Consider the following 14,169-nt stretch of genomic DNA (forward strand, 5'->3'; position numbering starts at 1 on the left):
AGAGAACGCACCCGGCTGGGCACAGCCTGTCCCGGCACGACTGCCACACTGCATCCCACAGTCGCTGGGGCTGCCTGATTCCAGCCTGGGCACCGTGCCCATGCCATGGGGCCAACCTCATCCCTGTGGGGCCCCAAACCCTCCCGGGGGTGCCGGGGCACGGATCCCTCCGTGGTCGGTGCGGGAACAGGAGGCCCCACCCCAGGGCGGTTGCTGACGCCACGCAGGGACCCGGGTGTCCGGGATCAGAGCAGGAAGCAGGAGCCGTCGGCCGCGGCGGGGCCGGTGGAGCCGGGAGTGGGGCTGTTTGGGAGCAGACAGTGTGGGGCCGGGGCGCCCCACGGCCCCGGCCCCGCCATGCCCACGCTGGGGCAGCTCCTGCTCGTGCTGGTGGTGACGGCGGCGGGTGGGCGTGGGGGCCCCCGCGACAGCCTGGCCTGCTCCCAGGTGGGTCGATGTCACCAGCACGGGGGCACTGGGCAGCCAGCACCACCGCCGGCCTCACTCCCGCCTCCCCCAGGGCCTCGCCTGCCGCCTCTTGGGTAAGTGCCACCACCACGCCATGGCCCCCAGCTCACCCAGGGCATGGGGACCCACCCCCACACTGCCCTTCCTGTCTCCCCAGACACCGACGTGCTGTGTGGGACGGAGCCCCCGGGGCCTGGCCATGGGCTGTCCCTGGCTCGTCTGTGGCTGGAGCCGGCACTGCACTGCAGTGAGCCCACGGCCTGTGTGCCCTGTCTGGAGGCGCGTGTGCGCCTGGCCTTGGCACCTGCCACCAGAACCACCACTGCCACCGAAACCCACCACTCCGTGCTGCTAGGGATCCCTGGGGCAGAGGATGGCAGTGGCGGGGGACAGTGGTCACCAGTGGCTGGGGTCACCTTGTCCCAGCCCAATGTCACTGGGCTGCTGTTGCTCTCAGGGCACACATTTGCCTCCTCCCACTGTGTGGCCGTGGAGGTCTGGGCACCTCTGGCCCCCACACAGCGCAACCGAACCCTGGTACGTAAGTGCGGGGACTGGCAATGGGTGTCCCAACACTGTCAGTCCCTGGGCACTGAGGATGTGGGCGCTGGCACCGGTGCATCTCCATGGCACGGGGGTCTCGTGCCCCGGGGAGGTGGGTGCTGGCGGTGCCGGTGCCTCACCGCAGAGGGGTGGTGGTTTTCCTGCCCAGGGCTGGGTGATCTTCCGGTGCTTCGAGGCACCGCTGGGCTCCGAGCTCCACGTCACAGCGTACACAAACTCACGCGGACAGCGGAGTCTGAGCCGGCAGAAGCGGGTGCCAGGTGAGCCCCGGCGTGCCACCTGCGGTGGTCCCATCCCCCTGCCCACTGACTCCCTGTCCCCACAGACTGCTCATGGCCCCCGGCACAGGCTGCTGTCCCCCAGTGCCAAGGTATGTGCTGGTGTCACCCCACCTTGGTTTGCATCCCCTGGGGAGAACTGGGGGATGCTGGATGCTGGGGGCAAGAGTGACCCTGTGGGTGCCATGCCCTGTGCCATGTGGCTGGATGGGTAGTGCCAGGAGGTGGGTGACCTGAGCCGGCTCTGGTGCAGTGCCCAGGCTGCGGATCTCCCCAGGGCAGAAGGAGGTGGTTGTGGAGGTGCAAGGGGCTGTGGCGGGGCACAGCTACACTCTCCGGCTCTACCACAACCGGAGCCACAGCACTGGGGGGCCGGGGCATGCAGTGACTGTGGTGAGTATGACCCCCTTCCCTGACCCCCCACCTTGGCTGATCCCTGGCTGCTGCCCCCTTCCCTGTTCCCGAGAAGCCGTGTCTGTGTTACAGGCAGTGTGCTGGGAGAGGGTTCCCTGGGAGCAGGTTCCCCTGGGTGACCCTGCTGGGGCACGATTTGCCACGGGGTGACCCACATCTGGTTGCTGCTAGCAGAGCAGACCCATGAACTACAGCCTGCCTGCCGATGAGGTGCTGCCCTGCCTCTGCCTGCAGGTGGGCACCCAGCTGGGGCACTGTGGGAGTGGCAGGGTGCCACCAAAAAAGAGGCTTTCCAGGCTCCACGTGTCCCAAGGGGACCAGCTGAGTCACAGTCACAGCATGGATATCCCAAATCCTCCCTTTTCATGTCTCTCTCTCTGCTCCTAGGTCTGGCTGGAGACCCAGGACCCACTGAGGGCCACCCTGTGCCCCTTCTCCCATGGTAGCTGCACCTTGGGGCTGGGGTGTGGGGTTGCTGGGACACAGAAGGACCTGAGGGGAGACTACATGGGGTGAGACCCTTCTCCTGGTGCCACCACAGATGCCAAGGCCTGGGAGCGACTGTGGATGCAGAGCCACCTGGTCCTGCACACTGAGGGGCAGGTGCTGACCTGCTCCCTCTCAGCCCCCTGCGACCTCCCAGCCAAGCTGGTGCCCTGCTGGCAGCCAGTGCCCTCCGGGCCCTGCCAACCCCTCCCTGGCCTGCAGCAGCCCACCATAGGGCAGGTGAGTGGGGCTCTGTGGGATGCTGGGGGCTCGTGAAGGGTGCAGGTGGCATTCATGGAGCAACCCTTCCAATCCCAGGGACCCCAGGAGTTTGGAAGGCTGCGGCCACACCCCAACCTCTGTGTGCAGGTAGGACACCTCTCTGCTCCACAGCTGCCCCATGGGGAGCCCCACAGGCAGCCCCAGGCACTGCTAACCCGCTCTCTGGGGCAGGTGTGGAGTGGTGGGCAGGTCCGGTTGATCCAGTGCCTGCGGGACCGTGAGTACTGCTGGGGTGGGAAGGCAGGGGCAGCCTGTGGGTCCAGCTGGGGGGAAGCCCGCCCTGGCCTCCCCTTGCCGCCCCCCCAGCCCCCTGGCACATCCCCAGGAGCGCTGCCCGGCCACCCCGATGACCTCCTGCTGCTGGAGCGTGGAGGGAATGCCTCGCTGTGCGCTGTGGAGCAGGATGCCTGCACGCCCCTTGCCAGCTTCACCAGCACGGTAAAGGGCAGGGACACTCATGTCCTGGTGGCGATGGCAGTGGTGGCACAGGGACGCCTGTGGCCAGCAGTGGTGGCACAGCTGCCTGACTCCCTGTGCTGTTGCAGGGAAGGGGGCGCCCCGGGCTGCTGGAGCAGGATCTGCAGCGGGATGTGGCAGCAGGGCAGTGCTGGCAGGTCAGTGTGGGCAGCCAGCAGGTAGTGGTCAGGGACTGGGCAGCATCTGACATGTCCCTGTGTTCCCCCAGATCTGGCACCCTGAAAACAGCACCGAGGTCGTGCTCTGGGCCTGTCCCATGCACAAGTGTGAGTGTCAATGGCCATGGTGTGGGAGAGGGGGAAAAATGGGAAATTGAGGGAGGGCACCCACCTGTGTAGCCACCAGAGACCTTCCTGGGTGCCGGGGGCCCTTGGTGGATGCAGATCCTGCCCCACAGACCTGCGTGCCCGCTGGGCACTGGTGTGGATGGGGGTGCTGCTGGCGGCTGCCTGTCTCCTACTCCTGCTCGTGCTGAAGAAGGAGGACGTGAAAGGTGAGTGGTGCACCCCTGGGGGCTATGCTTGTCCTGGGACCCCTCCCAGGATCCCACCTCACTGCCTCTCCTCCTCACAGGATGGCTGAAGTCACTGAGGGCTGGTTATGGCTCTGAGGGTGAGTGTGGGGTGAGCCTGGGATCTGAGGGATGTGGGCAGACATAGGGGTCAGGGGAGCCCACCCAGAGCAGGGTAGCCTCCCCTACCACAACAGGTCCAGGCTTGCCTGCCCCACAGGGTAGGTAGAGGTGTAGGGAACAGAGAAGAGGGTGGCAATCCTAGCCATGGGAAGACAGGTTGTGTCTCCTATGACCTGTCTCCTATGATGGCTGTCCCTTAGGGTGGGTAAGGGGATTTGGGAAGGGGACCGGGGGACTGAGCAGGGGATGGGTCCCACGTCAGTGGTGGTCTTAGCTGCTTCCCATCGTGCCTGTACCTTAGCTTGGGTATGGGAGGTTGAGGGACAGAGGCAAAGAATGCTCTCCTCCCATCACGGGTGCTCCCAGCATACCTCCCACCACAGGATGGGTACAGGGTGCCTAGAGGGATCCAGACACTGATGATCCCCCCCAGGTCCCCTGCAAGGCCGGCGGGCACTGCTGGTACACGCGGCGGAGCCGGCAGCGGAGCGGGCGGCGTGTGCCTTGATGGCAGCTCTGCGCCCACTGGGGCTGCTGGTGGTGGCAGCACCAGGGGGTGGCAGCGGGGTAGCGGCGTGGGGACCGCTGCCCTGGCTGCACGCCCAGCACCGCAGGGCACTGCGTGACGGTGACACCATCATCTTCCTCCTCTCTCCTGCCGCAGTGGCTGCTGCACAACAGTGGGACACGGGGGCCAGGGTTGTGCTGGAGGCCGGGGCTGCTGAAAGCAGCCTCATCCCCCAGCACAGCCCTGGCCCTGCTGATGTCCCAGCCGTGGCACCCTGTGAGGTGTTTGCGGCAGCTCTGTCCTGTGCCATGCCGGCACTGGCGGCGGGCACTGGGCGCTACATGGTGGTCCAGCTGGAGGCCTTGGTGCCGGCAGTGCCCCCAGCACTGCAGGCAGCCCCTGCCTTTGCACTGCCCACTGAGATGGGGGGGTTCCTGCGGGCACTGGTGGGACCAGCCTGGCGGCAGGGACGGTGGCCAGAGCCATATGTGGCAGCGGCATCTGAGGGGCTGCGGCGGGCGGTGGGGGAATAAAGGGGTGACAGTGCTTTTCCTGACCTTGAGTCCAGCTCTGAGTCCAGTGGGGAGTGGGATGTCTTGGGGAGGGATGACAGGGGGACTGGAATGGGTTGCAGAGGGATGATTGGGAGGTATAGGGGGATGGGGGCAGGAAGGGGGGCTGGGCTGGCTGGAGTGTGAAGAGGAAGTGGGTTGGTTTGGTTGGAGGTTGGATGGGGAACTGGACCAGTTTGGGGTGGTGATGGGGAACTGGACCAGCTCATTGTGGGATGAGGGGGAACTGGGACAGTTTGGAGTGGGGAGTGGGAGAGGGAATTGGACCGGTTCTAGGTGGGATAAGGGGCAACTGGGCCAGTTTGGGGAGGTGAGTGGGAGCTGCACCAGTTAGACTGGGGGGGGGGAAGGTGAACAGGACTGGTTTGGCTGGGCGGGGGTGGTGATGGGGAGTGTGCCCTTGGATCGGGGGTTGAGGGCCTCGCCCAGCCCGAGCGGGGTCACTGACTGCGGCCCACCCGCGCCCCCCGCGCCGGGTGCTCTTGGCCTTGGCCCCTTGCAGGCGCGGGGGGCGGGCCGGGCGGGCGGTGCGGATTGGCTGGGCGCGGATTGGCTGGGCGCGGATTGGCTGGGCGCAGATTGACTGGACGCGGATTGGCTGGGCGCGGATTGGCTGGGCGCGGGGGGCCGGCGGCGGCGGCGCGCGGCCATTGGCGGGGCCGGCGGCGCTGAGTCAGCGGGCGCGGCCCACGTGGTGCGGGCGGGGCGGGAGCGCGATGGCGCCGCTGCCGGGCCGGCGCGGGGGGCCCGGGCTCGGGGAGGCCCTGCTGGGGGCTGCCCTGCTCGGGGGGGTCCTGCTGGCCGCCCGCGCCGACCCCGACCCCCACCGGGACGGGGCCGAGCCGTGCCGAGCCTGCCGCGGCCTCGCTGACAGCTTCAGCAGGGTGCGGGGCGGGGGCGATGGGTGACACAGCCCCTGCTGGGGGGGAGCCGGGGGCCAGGGGGCGGTGCAGGGGGGGACCCACGGGTGGCAGACGTGGGGGACACGGGCTGGCAGTGGTGGTGAGCAGGGATGAAGCGGGTTCTTGGAGGGGGGATGTAGCCGAGGGAGGCCAGAGGCAGCACAGGCCGGGAGGATCAGGGTGGTTACAAGGGTGGCTTGGGGGACTCTGGTGAGGTGGAGCACTCCCACAGCATCGCTAGGGAGGGGAGGGAGTCCCGGGGCACAGGGACTGGGTTCTAGGGAGAGGAGAGGGTGGCAGATCCTGGGGGATGGTGTGTCCTTTGTGGGGAGGAGAGGGACACAGCTCTGTGGGACTTTAGGGGGAGGGAGGTTACCGGGGGGGTCCCATGGCTGTGCTGCCACCCCTGCCTTGTGCCCAGGGCCTGGAGCGGACAGAGCATGAGGGCTTTGGCGGGGGCAACACAGCCTGGGAGGAGGAGAAGCTGTCCAAGTACCAGCACAGGTGAGTGACCCCAACCAGTGACAACTGGGGGAGCCCAGCTGCCCCAGGGGATGTGTCCCCACACTGACTCCTGTATCCCTGCAGTGAGACCCGTCTCCTGGAGGTGCTGGAGGGCGTCTGTGCTCCCTCGGACTTCACCTGCCACCAGCTGCTGGAGCGGAGCGAGGAGCATGTGGAGCAGTGGTGGTTCCATGAGTGAGTCTGGGGATGGGGACATGGGGGGGCAGGGGGATGGCAGGGGGCTGAGCACTGTGTCCCCGCTCCCCAGGCAGCAGCAGCACCCCGACTTCTTCCAGTGGCTGTGTGTGGACAGGCTGATGCTCTGTTGCCCACCCGGCACCTACGGCCCGGACTGCCGGCGTGAGTAGCTGTGGGATGAGTGGGGTGGTGCTGGGGCTGGAGGGGCCCCCCCTGGCTGCCACCCCACCCCAGCTGTCAGCCGGCTGGTCTCTCCCCGTGTAGCCTGCGCTGGCGGGCCCCGGCAGCCCTGCAGCGGCAATGGACGATGCGATGGCGACGGCACACGCCGCGGCACCGGCCTCTGTGTCTGCAGCCCGGGCTATGGCGGCCCCTTCTGCGCCGAGTGTGGTGATGGCTACTACGAGGCCTCGCGGAACAAGAGCCACCTGATGTGTGCTGGTAGGTGGGGGCCAGGGGGGCTGTGCAACCGGGGTTCCCCTGGTGCTGCCCAGACTCTGGGTGCAGGCAGCTCCCCCTGCCTGCACCCACACTGGCTCTCCCTGGCCGCAGAGTGCTACCAGGCATGCGGGCGCTGCACGGGGCCCGAGGACTCCAGCTGCCTTCGCTGCAAGAGGGGCTGGGTACTGCACGAGCACCGCTGCATTGGTGAGTGAGGGTCGGGGGGGAGCTTGGGGCCGTGGGCGGCTGTGTCTCAGGAGCCAAGGGCTCGGCAGGACAGTCCCCAGTTCTCCCACAGACATCGACGAGTGTGGCACAGAGATGGCGCATTGCCGAGCCAACCAGTACTGCGTCAACACGGAGGGCTCCTACGAGTGCCGAGGTCAGGAGGAGGTGGAGGATTTCTGTGCAGGTGGCTCTCCCCTGCTCGAGGCCAGCCCTGGCTGGGATGGGAGGGGACTCCAGCACCAACCCTGGCTCCTTTCCCCATGGCAGACTGCTCCACGGCTTGCATCGGCTGCATGGGTGCCGGACCAGCTCGCTGCAAGAAATGCAACAAGGGCTACTGGCGGGATGGAGCCAAGTGCCTGGGTGAGTGCCTCCCATAGGCTGGCAGGCTGTACTGCCCCCTCCCCACTGCCCGAGCCCTGCCTGAGTGCTGTGTCCCCCCAGATGTGGACGAGTGTGCCAGCGCCGAGGAGCCGGTGTGCACCGGAGCACAGGAGGTGTGTGAGAACACGGAGGGCAGCTACCGCTGCGTCTGCGCCCAAGGCCACGTCCGCCGGGATGGGCAGTGTGTCGAGGACAAGCCCCCTGGTACGGCTCACACAGTGTGGGGGGATGAGTAGAGGGTGTGGGTGGCAATGGGGGGGCTCTGGCTGCTTGACTGTGCCTCTCCACGAGCACTGTCCACGCAGATGCCCCGGAGAAAGGCTTCTTTGACGACGTGACCGACGACGAGGTGGTGGTGCTGCAGCAGATGTTCTTTGGTGTGATGATCTGTGCACTCGCCACGCTGGCTGCCAAGGGCGACATGGTCTTCACCGCCATCTTCATCGGTGCCGTGGCTGCCATGGCTGGCTACTGGCTCTCTGACCGCAGTGACCGTGTCCTCGATGGCTTCATGAAGGGCAGATAGCTCTGGGGCTGCTGGGCATGAATGGGGAGGCGGGCTCAGCCTGAGGTGTGGGGCCCCCCCCCAGCAGGGCTGGCTGACGAGGCTGCATCCTGCACACAGTGCTGTGCCCTGCATGCGTCCCCCAGCCCCGCCTTAGCGTAGGATCTCGTTTTCTCCCCCCTGCAGAAAGAGCCAGGGGTACCTGATCCCAGGGGCTCCCACACAGCCTTCTCTGTCTGGAGGGGTGATGCCAGGCAGTGTGGCACTGTGTGGGGGGCACAGCATGCTGCCTCCAGCCCCTCGTACTCTAAAGGAGAGACCTGGAATTGTGGCAGGTGGAGGTGGGGGGGCAGGTGAGAGGGTGATCCTGCTACCTGCCCCCAGGCTGGGGCTGCTGGCCCTGTTAGGACCCCCCTCCCATAAGGCCATTCCCTGTGGGGCAGTGAAGGGCTAGGCCCCCCCTCTGCCCTGAGCTGTGGGGCTGGGAGAGCTGCCCCCCCATCCCACCCCTCCTCCCCATGTCCCTGGGCAGAGCCCATCTCCCCTCCCAGACTGGATGGGCCGAGGGCCCCATGTTGCTGGGGGTGCCATGCTGGGCAAGGGGGGGCCCTGCTGGATGCATGAGTGTGGCCGTTGCATTTGTCCGTCGGGGTGTGCCCATCTGTCTGTGTGTCCATATCTCAGGAAATAAAGCTCTGCACACCCAGCTCAGCTGTTGAGGGCCGGGATCGAGGCGGGGCTGGAGGTGCTGCTATCCACCTCCACATGCCAACAGGAGCTCCTCCCAGCATAAATTCTTTATTTCTCTCATTTGGCACAAATGGAGCCAGCCCCTGCCTGGCCCTGCAGGGGCGCAAGATCAGACCCCCACACCCTCACACTGGGCTCATCCCTCAGTCTCTGCACCCTCAGTCTCTGCCCGGCCCTGGCTCAGAGCTCAATGGTGTCGCTGGAGAGGCTGCGGGAGTCCACCGCCTTGCCAAGGGCTGGGAAGCTGCGGGGACCCTCGCGCTCCCAGCCGGGGGGTCCGGCGGGCACCAGGAGAGGGGCCCGGCTGGGAGCCTCGTCCAGGGGCAGGCTGTCAGGTGAGGACAGCCCGTGGCGCCAGGGGTTCCAGCTGATCTTCAGTGAGCTGCTCTCCAGCGAGCTGGCCGAGGCGGTGACAGTGACGGTGATGGTACCGGGGGGTTGCCGGGGCCCGGGCAGCTCTGTCAGGGAGCTGCACCGCACCATGCGCCCCAGGCCAGGGCTGGGGGCTGGGGAGCCATGCAGTGAGGTGCCCGAGCCACGGCGGGGCCGGCTGAAGAGGCTGTCCTGCAGGAGGTGACGGCGGCAGAGCGCCTGGTCAATGCTGCGGCGCAGGTCGATGGGGGACGGCGGGCGGAAGACCAGCTCCCCGAGTGAGGGGGACGAGCCCTGCTCGAAGGTGGCGCAGGAGCGGGCGGCCAGCAGGTTGGGGCACTTGGGGCTGAGCCCTGGCATCCCAGCGCAAGCCGCCCAGGCCTCGTTGCTGTCCTTGAGAGCCCGCAGGGGCAGCTGCTCCGCCGGGTTGCGGATGAGGCTCTTGGAGATGTCATTGGCGGGTATCCGCTCTGCGCTGGTACCACTGGCACTCCCACCGGCCCAGTCGTAGCAGTTGTTGGGGTACTCGGGTGCCTCGGCTTTGTGGCCAGCACAGAAGTACCGCAGCGCCTTGGCCCAGCAGGAGTGGCCAGTGGGGCTCTGGCGGTGGCACTGGCAGCACACAGGCTCGGCGGTGGCTGCCAGCAGCGCCAGGGCTGTGCCCAGCTCACCGATCCGCAACCAGAGCTGTGCCACCCAGCCGGGCCGGGAGAAGCGCCCAGGGGGCCCCAGGACCCCTCGCAGCCACACAGCGCTGTAAAGCTGCAGCCCGCAGACCGGCAACCCCGCCACTGCTGCTGCCAGCAGCGCCCGCACCCCTGGCCTTGGGCCTGGCTCCTCACAGGGCGCCCGCAGCACTCGCCAGCACCCCCAGAGCCCCCCCAGCAGCAGCAGGGCTCCTGCCACACAGCCCAGCACCTGCAGCCCCAGCGTGGCGGGGCCCAGCCGGGGCGGCAGCAGGTCGGCGGCTCCCAGCACCATACTCTGCAGGACGGCAACAGCCCCCAGCGCTGGCAGCCCCCGCAGCCGGGCCGGCAGCAGCCGCAGCTGGGCCAGGCGCTGGAGCCGCTGGAGCAGGAGGGCAAAGGAGGCGAGCAGCAGCGGGAAGGGAGCCGTGCTGAGCAGCAGCAGTGCCGGGGCAGGCAGGCGGCCCCGTGCCCCGTAGGGGTCTAGCAGCAGGAAGGTGGCCCGCAGCAGGCAGGCAGCCAGCAGCAGCCCATGGGCCCCCACAGTGTGGGGCAGGTGTGGGGGCCGCAGGATGGCCGTCCCTGCCAGCCCCGCCAGGCATCCCAGTGCCAGCAGCAGGAAGATGGCAGCCAACCCATAGACATGGGCCTCCCAGGAGAAGCCCAGCTCGTGCTGCAGCTCGGTCCAGCGCAGCCCAGTCCCGTTGGCCCCTGGCACTGGCGGGGCACGGCTGGGCTGTGGCTGTGGCTGCAGCAAGGGTGGATTTCGGGGGGCTGGCTGAGGCGTCACCCCTGCTCGTCGCCACGTGGCTGAGGGGGTTGCAGTGCCTGGGGTGGGGGGCTGCGTCCCCAGGGTGCCTGCAGGCAGGAAAGAGGGGTACAGTCAGTGGGGAGTGGGGGCTTTGGTCGCATCCAGCCCCCACCTGCACCCCACGCTGTGGCACCCCAGGAGTGCAGTGGGGGATGCTCTGTGCTGGCCAGGGCTCTACACGCTGGTGCCTCCCAGGGTTTTCTGTCAGGACCCACAGTGCAGGGGGTGTCACATCCCCGGTCATGTCCCCGACCCCCCCCCCCCCCCCCCCCCAGGAAGCCCCCACCTGCCGAGCACTTAGCACTAATCCCTGCAGGCAGGAATAGATTAGGGCCGTCGTCAGGTGCAATCCTGATTGAAGGTGTCACAGTGTCCCGGCTGGGCAGCCCAAGATAGCTGCTATCCTCCCCACCAGCCCTGATGCCCTGGGGATGGGCTCCCACAGCATCTGCAGAATGGATGGGCTTGGATGCAGCCCTGCATCACCTGAGTGCCTAGTCCAGAGTGTCCCTGTGGTGGATGGATGTGCTGCTGGCTGTGGGGTCGCCTTGGTGGCATTTGGGATGCTCACAGCGCCCACAGCACCCCGGACCCGCTGTGGGGAGCCGATGTCCTCCTCAGGCAGCAGCCCTGTGAGAGAGGGCAAAGCAGGGTACTGGCATCTGTGGGCGTTTGGTTGCCACCAAGGGATGGTGGCAGTCCCCTGCACTGTGCTGGATCCTACCTGTGCTGGAGGTGCCGGGGGTGGCCGTGCTGGAGGCGGGTGGAGGCGCAGGACTGGTGCTGAGGGCAGGACTGGTGCTGAGGACAGCCCCTGGGGTGGGCTGGGGTCCCCGCTGCCCAGTCATCCCGGGGTCCGTGCGAGGTGCTGCATCCCCGGGGCTGGTGGTGGTGTGGCTGAGCGGGGCCCTCCGGGTGCTGCGCTGGTGGGACGGGAGCCCCCTGGTCCAGGGCTCAGCCAGTCCCCAGGATGGGGTTGTGTGGGGCAGCTGTGGGGCAGAGTTTGGCAGAGCCAGGGAGGGGCTGGAGGGCCCTCCCGTGTCCCCCCAGCTGCTCACCGGCTGTGCAGAGCCAGGGCTGGTGTGGGGACGATGGGTTGGCCCTGTGCCTGTGGAGTGGGAGACAGGGACAGTGCCCAGTGGGACTGACTGGCTGCTGGCTGGAGCGAGCTGTGCATCCTGAGGCAGCTCCAGGGCCGCTGTGGGTCCCTCCACCGTCTGTCCCCCTGTGTGGGCATCTGCTGTCCCCATTCCCACTGCCGGCAGGGGGTTCAGAGCGATGGTGGATACGGTTGGCCAAGGGCTGGGAGTGCCAGCTGTCTTTGTGGCATTCTGCCCTGACAGGGACAGACCCTGCCCTGCCCAGGGTGGCCCTGTGTCCGTGGGCACCCCAGGGCCCAGTGTGCCTGGTGCAGAGCTGTGAGGCAGAGGGCTGTCCTGGCCTTCAGCCTCATGTCCTCGCCAGGTGACAAGTGGCTCCTCTGTCACAGCCAGGGCTGTGCTGCCGTCCCTCCAGGCCCTGGTATCAGCGCCCGTCATAGTGGTTTCCATCTTCAGGGGTGCCCCTGTGCCATGCCCTGCCTGCAGCGGTGGGGACCAGTGCACGGGGCTGTTGCTCCCCCAGCGCTCCCTCCTGGAGTCCCCCGTGCCGCTCGGCTCCCCTGATGCCTCCCAGGTGGGGGATGGGCCCGGCCACTGCTGTCCCCAGGCAGCGCTGTGCAAGGGGTCCTCGCCTAAAGACATCCCTTCCGGCAGCCCACCCTGGGCCCCGGCGGGGACCACGGTGGCCAGGAGCATCCCCCAGGAGACGAGCTGTGCTGCAGCCATGGTGAGTACCCAGCTGGCCCTGCGGGGATGGGGGTCTGGTGAGCCAGGACCCACAGCAGCCGCCCGGGGCACTCGCGCAACTGGCCGTGGGGCTGCTGTGCCCGTGGCCACCCACTGCCCAGCGAGAGAGCCAGCGGCTTGACTGTCCCTTCTCGAGTAGCCCTGAGCCCTGTTCCCAGCTGTCCCCATCCCCGGTGGCCCCATTCCCAGTCTTTTCCTTCCCAGTGTCCCCGGTGCTCCCCATCGCAGTGTCTCTGGTGCGGGTGGTCCTTGGTGTGTAGTGCTCCCGACCTCCAGCGTCCACGATGTCCCTTTCCTGGTGCTCCATCCCCAATGTCCCCTCCCCGGTGCTCCATCCCCGGTTCCCCTCCCGGTGTCCCCTCCCCGATTCTCCGTCCCCAGTGTCCTCTCCCGGCGTCCCCGCCGGCGGCAGCCCCGCTCTGCCACGCACCGTTCACCTTGGCGAGTCCCGGCCGCATCCCGCCGGGGATGCCCGGCCCGGTGCCCCGCGCCACCGCCGCACACGCGGCTCAGCCCCGCCGGGCCGGGAACGGGGCCGGGACCGCCAGGCTGCTGCCGCGGCGGCTCCGCGGTGCGTGTGCAGGAGCCGGCGGGGGCTGCGCTGCGGGGCCGGGCCGCGGCCGGTGCGGGACCAGAGCGGGGACGGTTCGGCCGCCGCATCCCGCCGACCCCGCCCGCAGCGCGCCGGGCCGGCCCCGCCGCTCGGTGCCCGGTGCGCGGGCCGTGGTGGCGCCAGCCCCCTCCCGCCGCCCGCCACAGCCCCGGCGGCCCCAGTGCCGGTGCCCCGGGGGCCGCAGCCCCCCGCGCTGACCTGCCGGTGCCGGTGCCGGTGCGGGCGGGCCGGGCTCTGCAGCGGAGCGGGCGGCGGCGGCGGCGGCGGCAGCCGGTCACGCGCCGCCCCGAGCCGCGGGCACCCGCGCGGGAGCCCGCCTGCACCGGGAGGGGGGGCGCGGGGCACGGCCGGGGCCGCCGCGTCGGGACGGGACCCGCGGGACCGAGCATGGGGGCGGGCGAGTCCTGGGGCTCATCCAGGGTGGGCTCTCGGGGTCGGGTCCCCCGTGGCGCGGGTGTCTCTGTGACGTGGCTTCTGGAGGGGCACCGGGACACGTCCCCGCAGGACAGGACACGGTGGGGCGGCAGAGGGGAGATGCTGCCCGCGGGACGGGAAGGATCGCCCGGAGCGAGCAGTGCGGTGGCACCTCAGCACGGGATGTGGCCGAGGCTGGTCCCGCGGCCGCCAAGGGGTAGGCGCGGGGCGGCTGGGGCGCTGCCGGACTGCCTAGCAGGGTCCTGGGGAAGGTCTGGGGGTCCCTGTTACCCATCTGTCCCACACCTGCCTCCCAGCTGCTTTACCATGGGCACACAGCGCCCTAGCAGCCACTGGGCCGTGGGACCCTGCCAAAGTGCAGGTAATTAGTTAATCTGCTTAAATGTCCGTCTGGAGAGCTGCCCGCCCTGCCGGGCTTGGGCTGACATTGGCACGACCACGGCGCCACAAAATCACACCAGCTCAGGGCTCTGTCCTGCACGGTGACACCTGCACTCCATGTCCCTGCCTGCACCCCTGCTCCTCCCAGCCTGCACCTCAGCAGTGCCTGAGCCACCATAGCCTTGGCAAAGCCCTGTCATCACCATCACTCTCCTCTCACCGCTCCAGCGGGGCCGTGTGGCACCTCAGGTCCCCACGGCAGTACTGTGCCGGCAGCACCACACAGTGCCCCACTCCTGCTCCTGCCACTTCTCCATTCCCGGGACATCGTGCCTGGGCTGGGCTCACCGTCAGTGCATGGGGCATTTCTGGTCCCCAGTCCATCTCTCTGTGGGGTTGGGAGGCTGTGGTAGCCAGCTGAGAACAGGG

The 14,169-nt window shown here is 68.4% G+C and overlaps 3 protein-coding genes across 6 annotated transcripts; 2 read left to right on the forward strand and 1 right to left on the reverse strand.

Annotated features, from left to right (window-relative positions):
• The first annotated feature begins 4 nt into the window (after window positions 1–4).
• On the forward strand, window positions 5–4,673 carry IL17RC (interleukin 17 receptor C). Of its 3 annotated transcripts, none has more exons than XM_039383609.1 (17): window positions 5–447; window positions 521–542; window positions 626–1,005; window positions 1,181–1,292; window positions 1,358–1,402; window positions 1,564–1,703; window positions 1,899–1,958; window positions 2,112–2,166; window positions 2,266–2,450; window positions 2,529–2,579; window positions 2,664–2,709; window positions 2,818–2,930; window positions 3,038–3,106; window positions 3,178–3,235; window positions 3,367–3,462; window positions 3,543–3,581; window positions 4,037–4,673. In XM_039383609.1, the coding sequence occupies exons 1-17, from the start codon at window positions 106–108 to the stop codon at window positions 4,642–4,644; spliced, it is 2,421 nt and encodes an 806-aa protein (XP_039239543.1). In that variant the 5' UTR covers window positions 5–105; the 3' UTR covers window positions 4,645–4,673. The 3 variants fall into 3 exon arrangements, with proteins under 3 accessions (XP_039239543.1, XP_039239544.1, XP_039239545.1); XM_039383610.1 differs by having other exon boundaries at window positions 1,588–1,703; XM_039383611.1 differs by lacking the exon at window positions 1,358–1,402.
• Window positions 4,674–5,397: 724 nt separating this feature from the next.
• On the forward strand, window positions 5,398–8,552 carry CRELD1 (cysteine rich with EGF like domains 1). Of its 2 annotated transcripts, none has more exons than XM_039383615.1 (10): window positions 5,398–5,567; window positions 6,007–6,089; window positions 6,174–6,284; window positions 6,358–6,449; window positions 6,552–6,728; window positions 6,840–6,935; window positions 7,027–7,140; window positions 7,224–7,319; window positions 7,401–7,544; window positions 7,646–8,552. In XM_039383615.1, the coding sequence occupies exons 1-10, from the start codon at window positions 5,400–5,402 to the stop codon at window positions 7,864–7,866; spliced, it is 1,302 nt and encodes a 433-aa protein (XP_039239549.1). In that variant the 5' UTR covers window positions 5,398–5,399; the 3' UTR covers window positions 7,867–8,552. The 2 variants fall into 2 exon arrangements, with proteins under 2 accessions (XP_039239549.1, XP_039239550.1); XM_039383616.1 differs by having other exon boundaries at window positions 7,027–7,110.
• Window position 8,553: 1 nt separating this feature from the next.
• Window positions 8,554–13,171, reverse strand: PRRT3 (proline rich transmembrane protein 3). The gene is made up of 4 exons (XM_027713887.2): window positions 13,123–13,171; window positions 11,189–12,309; window positions 10,951–11,094; window positions 8,554–10,511 (listed from the first exon to the last, which is right to left on the reverse strand). The coding sequence occupies exons 2-4, from the start codon at window positions 12,288–12,290 to the stop codon at window positions 8,776–8,778; spliced, it is 2,982 nt and encodes a 993-aa protein (XP_027569688.2). The 5' UTR covers window positions 12,291–12,309; window positions 13,123–13,171; the 3' UTR covers window positions 8,554–8,775.
• Window positions 13,172–14,169: the final 998 nt, after the last annotated feature.

The sequence above is a fragment of the Pipra filicauda genome, unplaced genomic scaffold (genome assembly GCF_003945595.2).
Source record: "Pipra filicauda isolate LSUMZ 115617 unplaced genomic scaffold, ASM394559v2 scaffold318_size846807_pilon, whole genome shotgun sequence".
Classification (NCBI taxonomy): Eukaryota; Metazoa; Chordata; class Aves; order Passeriformes; family Pipridae; genus Pipra; species Pipra filicauda.

Excerpts from the sequence above, each read along its gene's own strand:
- IL17RC (XM_039383609.1), top strand. The coding sequence starts at position 106 with ATGGGGCCAACCTCATCCCTGTGGGGCCCCAAACCCTCCCGGGGGTGC. Across the intron at positions 1,293-1,357 it reads CCGGCAGAAGCGGGTGCCAG|ACTGCTCATGGCCCCCGGCA; the intron begins GTGAGCCCCGGC and ends CTGTCCCCACAG. Across the intron at positions 2,580-2,663 it reads ACCCCAACCTCTGTGTGCAG|GTGTGGAGTGGTGGGCAGGT; the intron begins GTAGGACACCTC and ends TCTCTGGGGCAG.
- CRELD1 (XM_039383615.1), top strand. The coding sequence starts at position 5,400 with ATGGCGCCGCTGCCGGGCCGGCGCGGGGGGCCCGGGCTCGGGGAGGCC. Across the intron at positions 5,568-6,006 it reads TCGCTGACAGCTTCAGCAGG|GGCCTGGAGCGGACAGAGCA; the intron begins GTGCGGGGCGGG and ends CCTTGTGCCCAG. Across the intron at positions 6,285-6,357 it reads GAGCAGTGGTGGTTCCATGA|GCAGCAGCAGCACCCCGACT; the intron begins GTGAGTCTGGGG and ends CCCGCTCCCCAG.
- PRRT3 (XM_027713887.2), bottom strand. The coding sequence starts at position 12,290 with ATGGCTGCAGCACAGCTCGTCTCCTGGGGGATGCTCCTGGCCACCGTG. Across the intron at positions 11,095-11,188 it reads CCCCGGCACCTCCAGCACAG|GGCTGCTGCCTGAGGAGGAC; the intron begins GTAGGATCCAGC and ends CCTCTCTCACAG. Across the intron at positions 10,512-10,950 it reads ACTCTGGACTAGGCACTCAG|GCACCCTGGGGACGCAGCCC; the intron begins GTGATGCAGGGC and ends TCCTGCCTGCAG.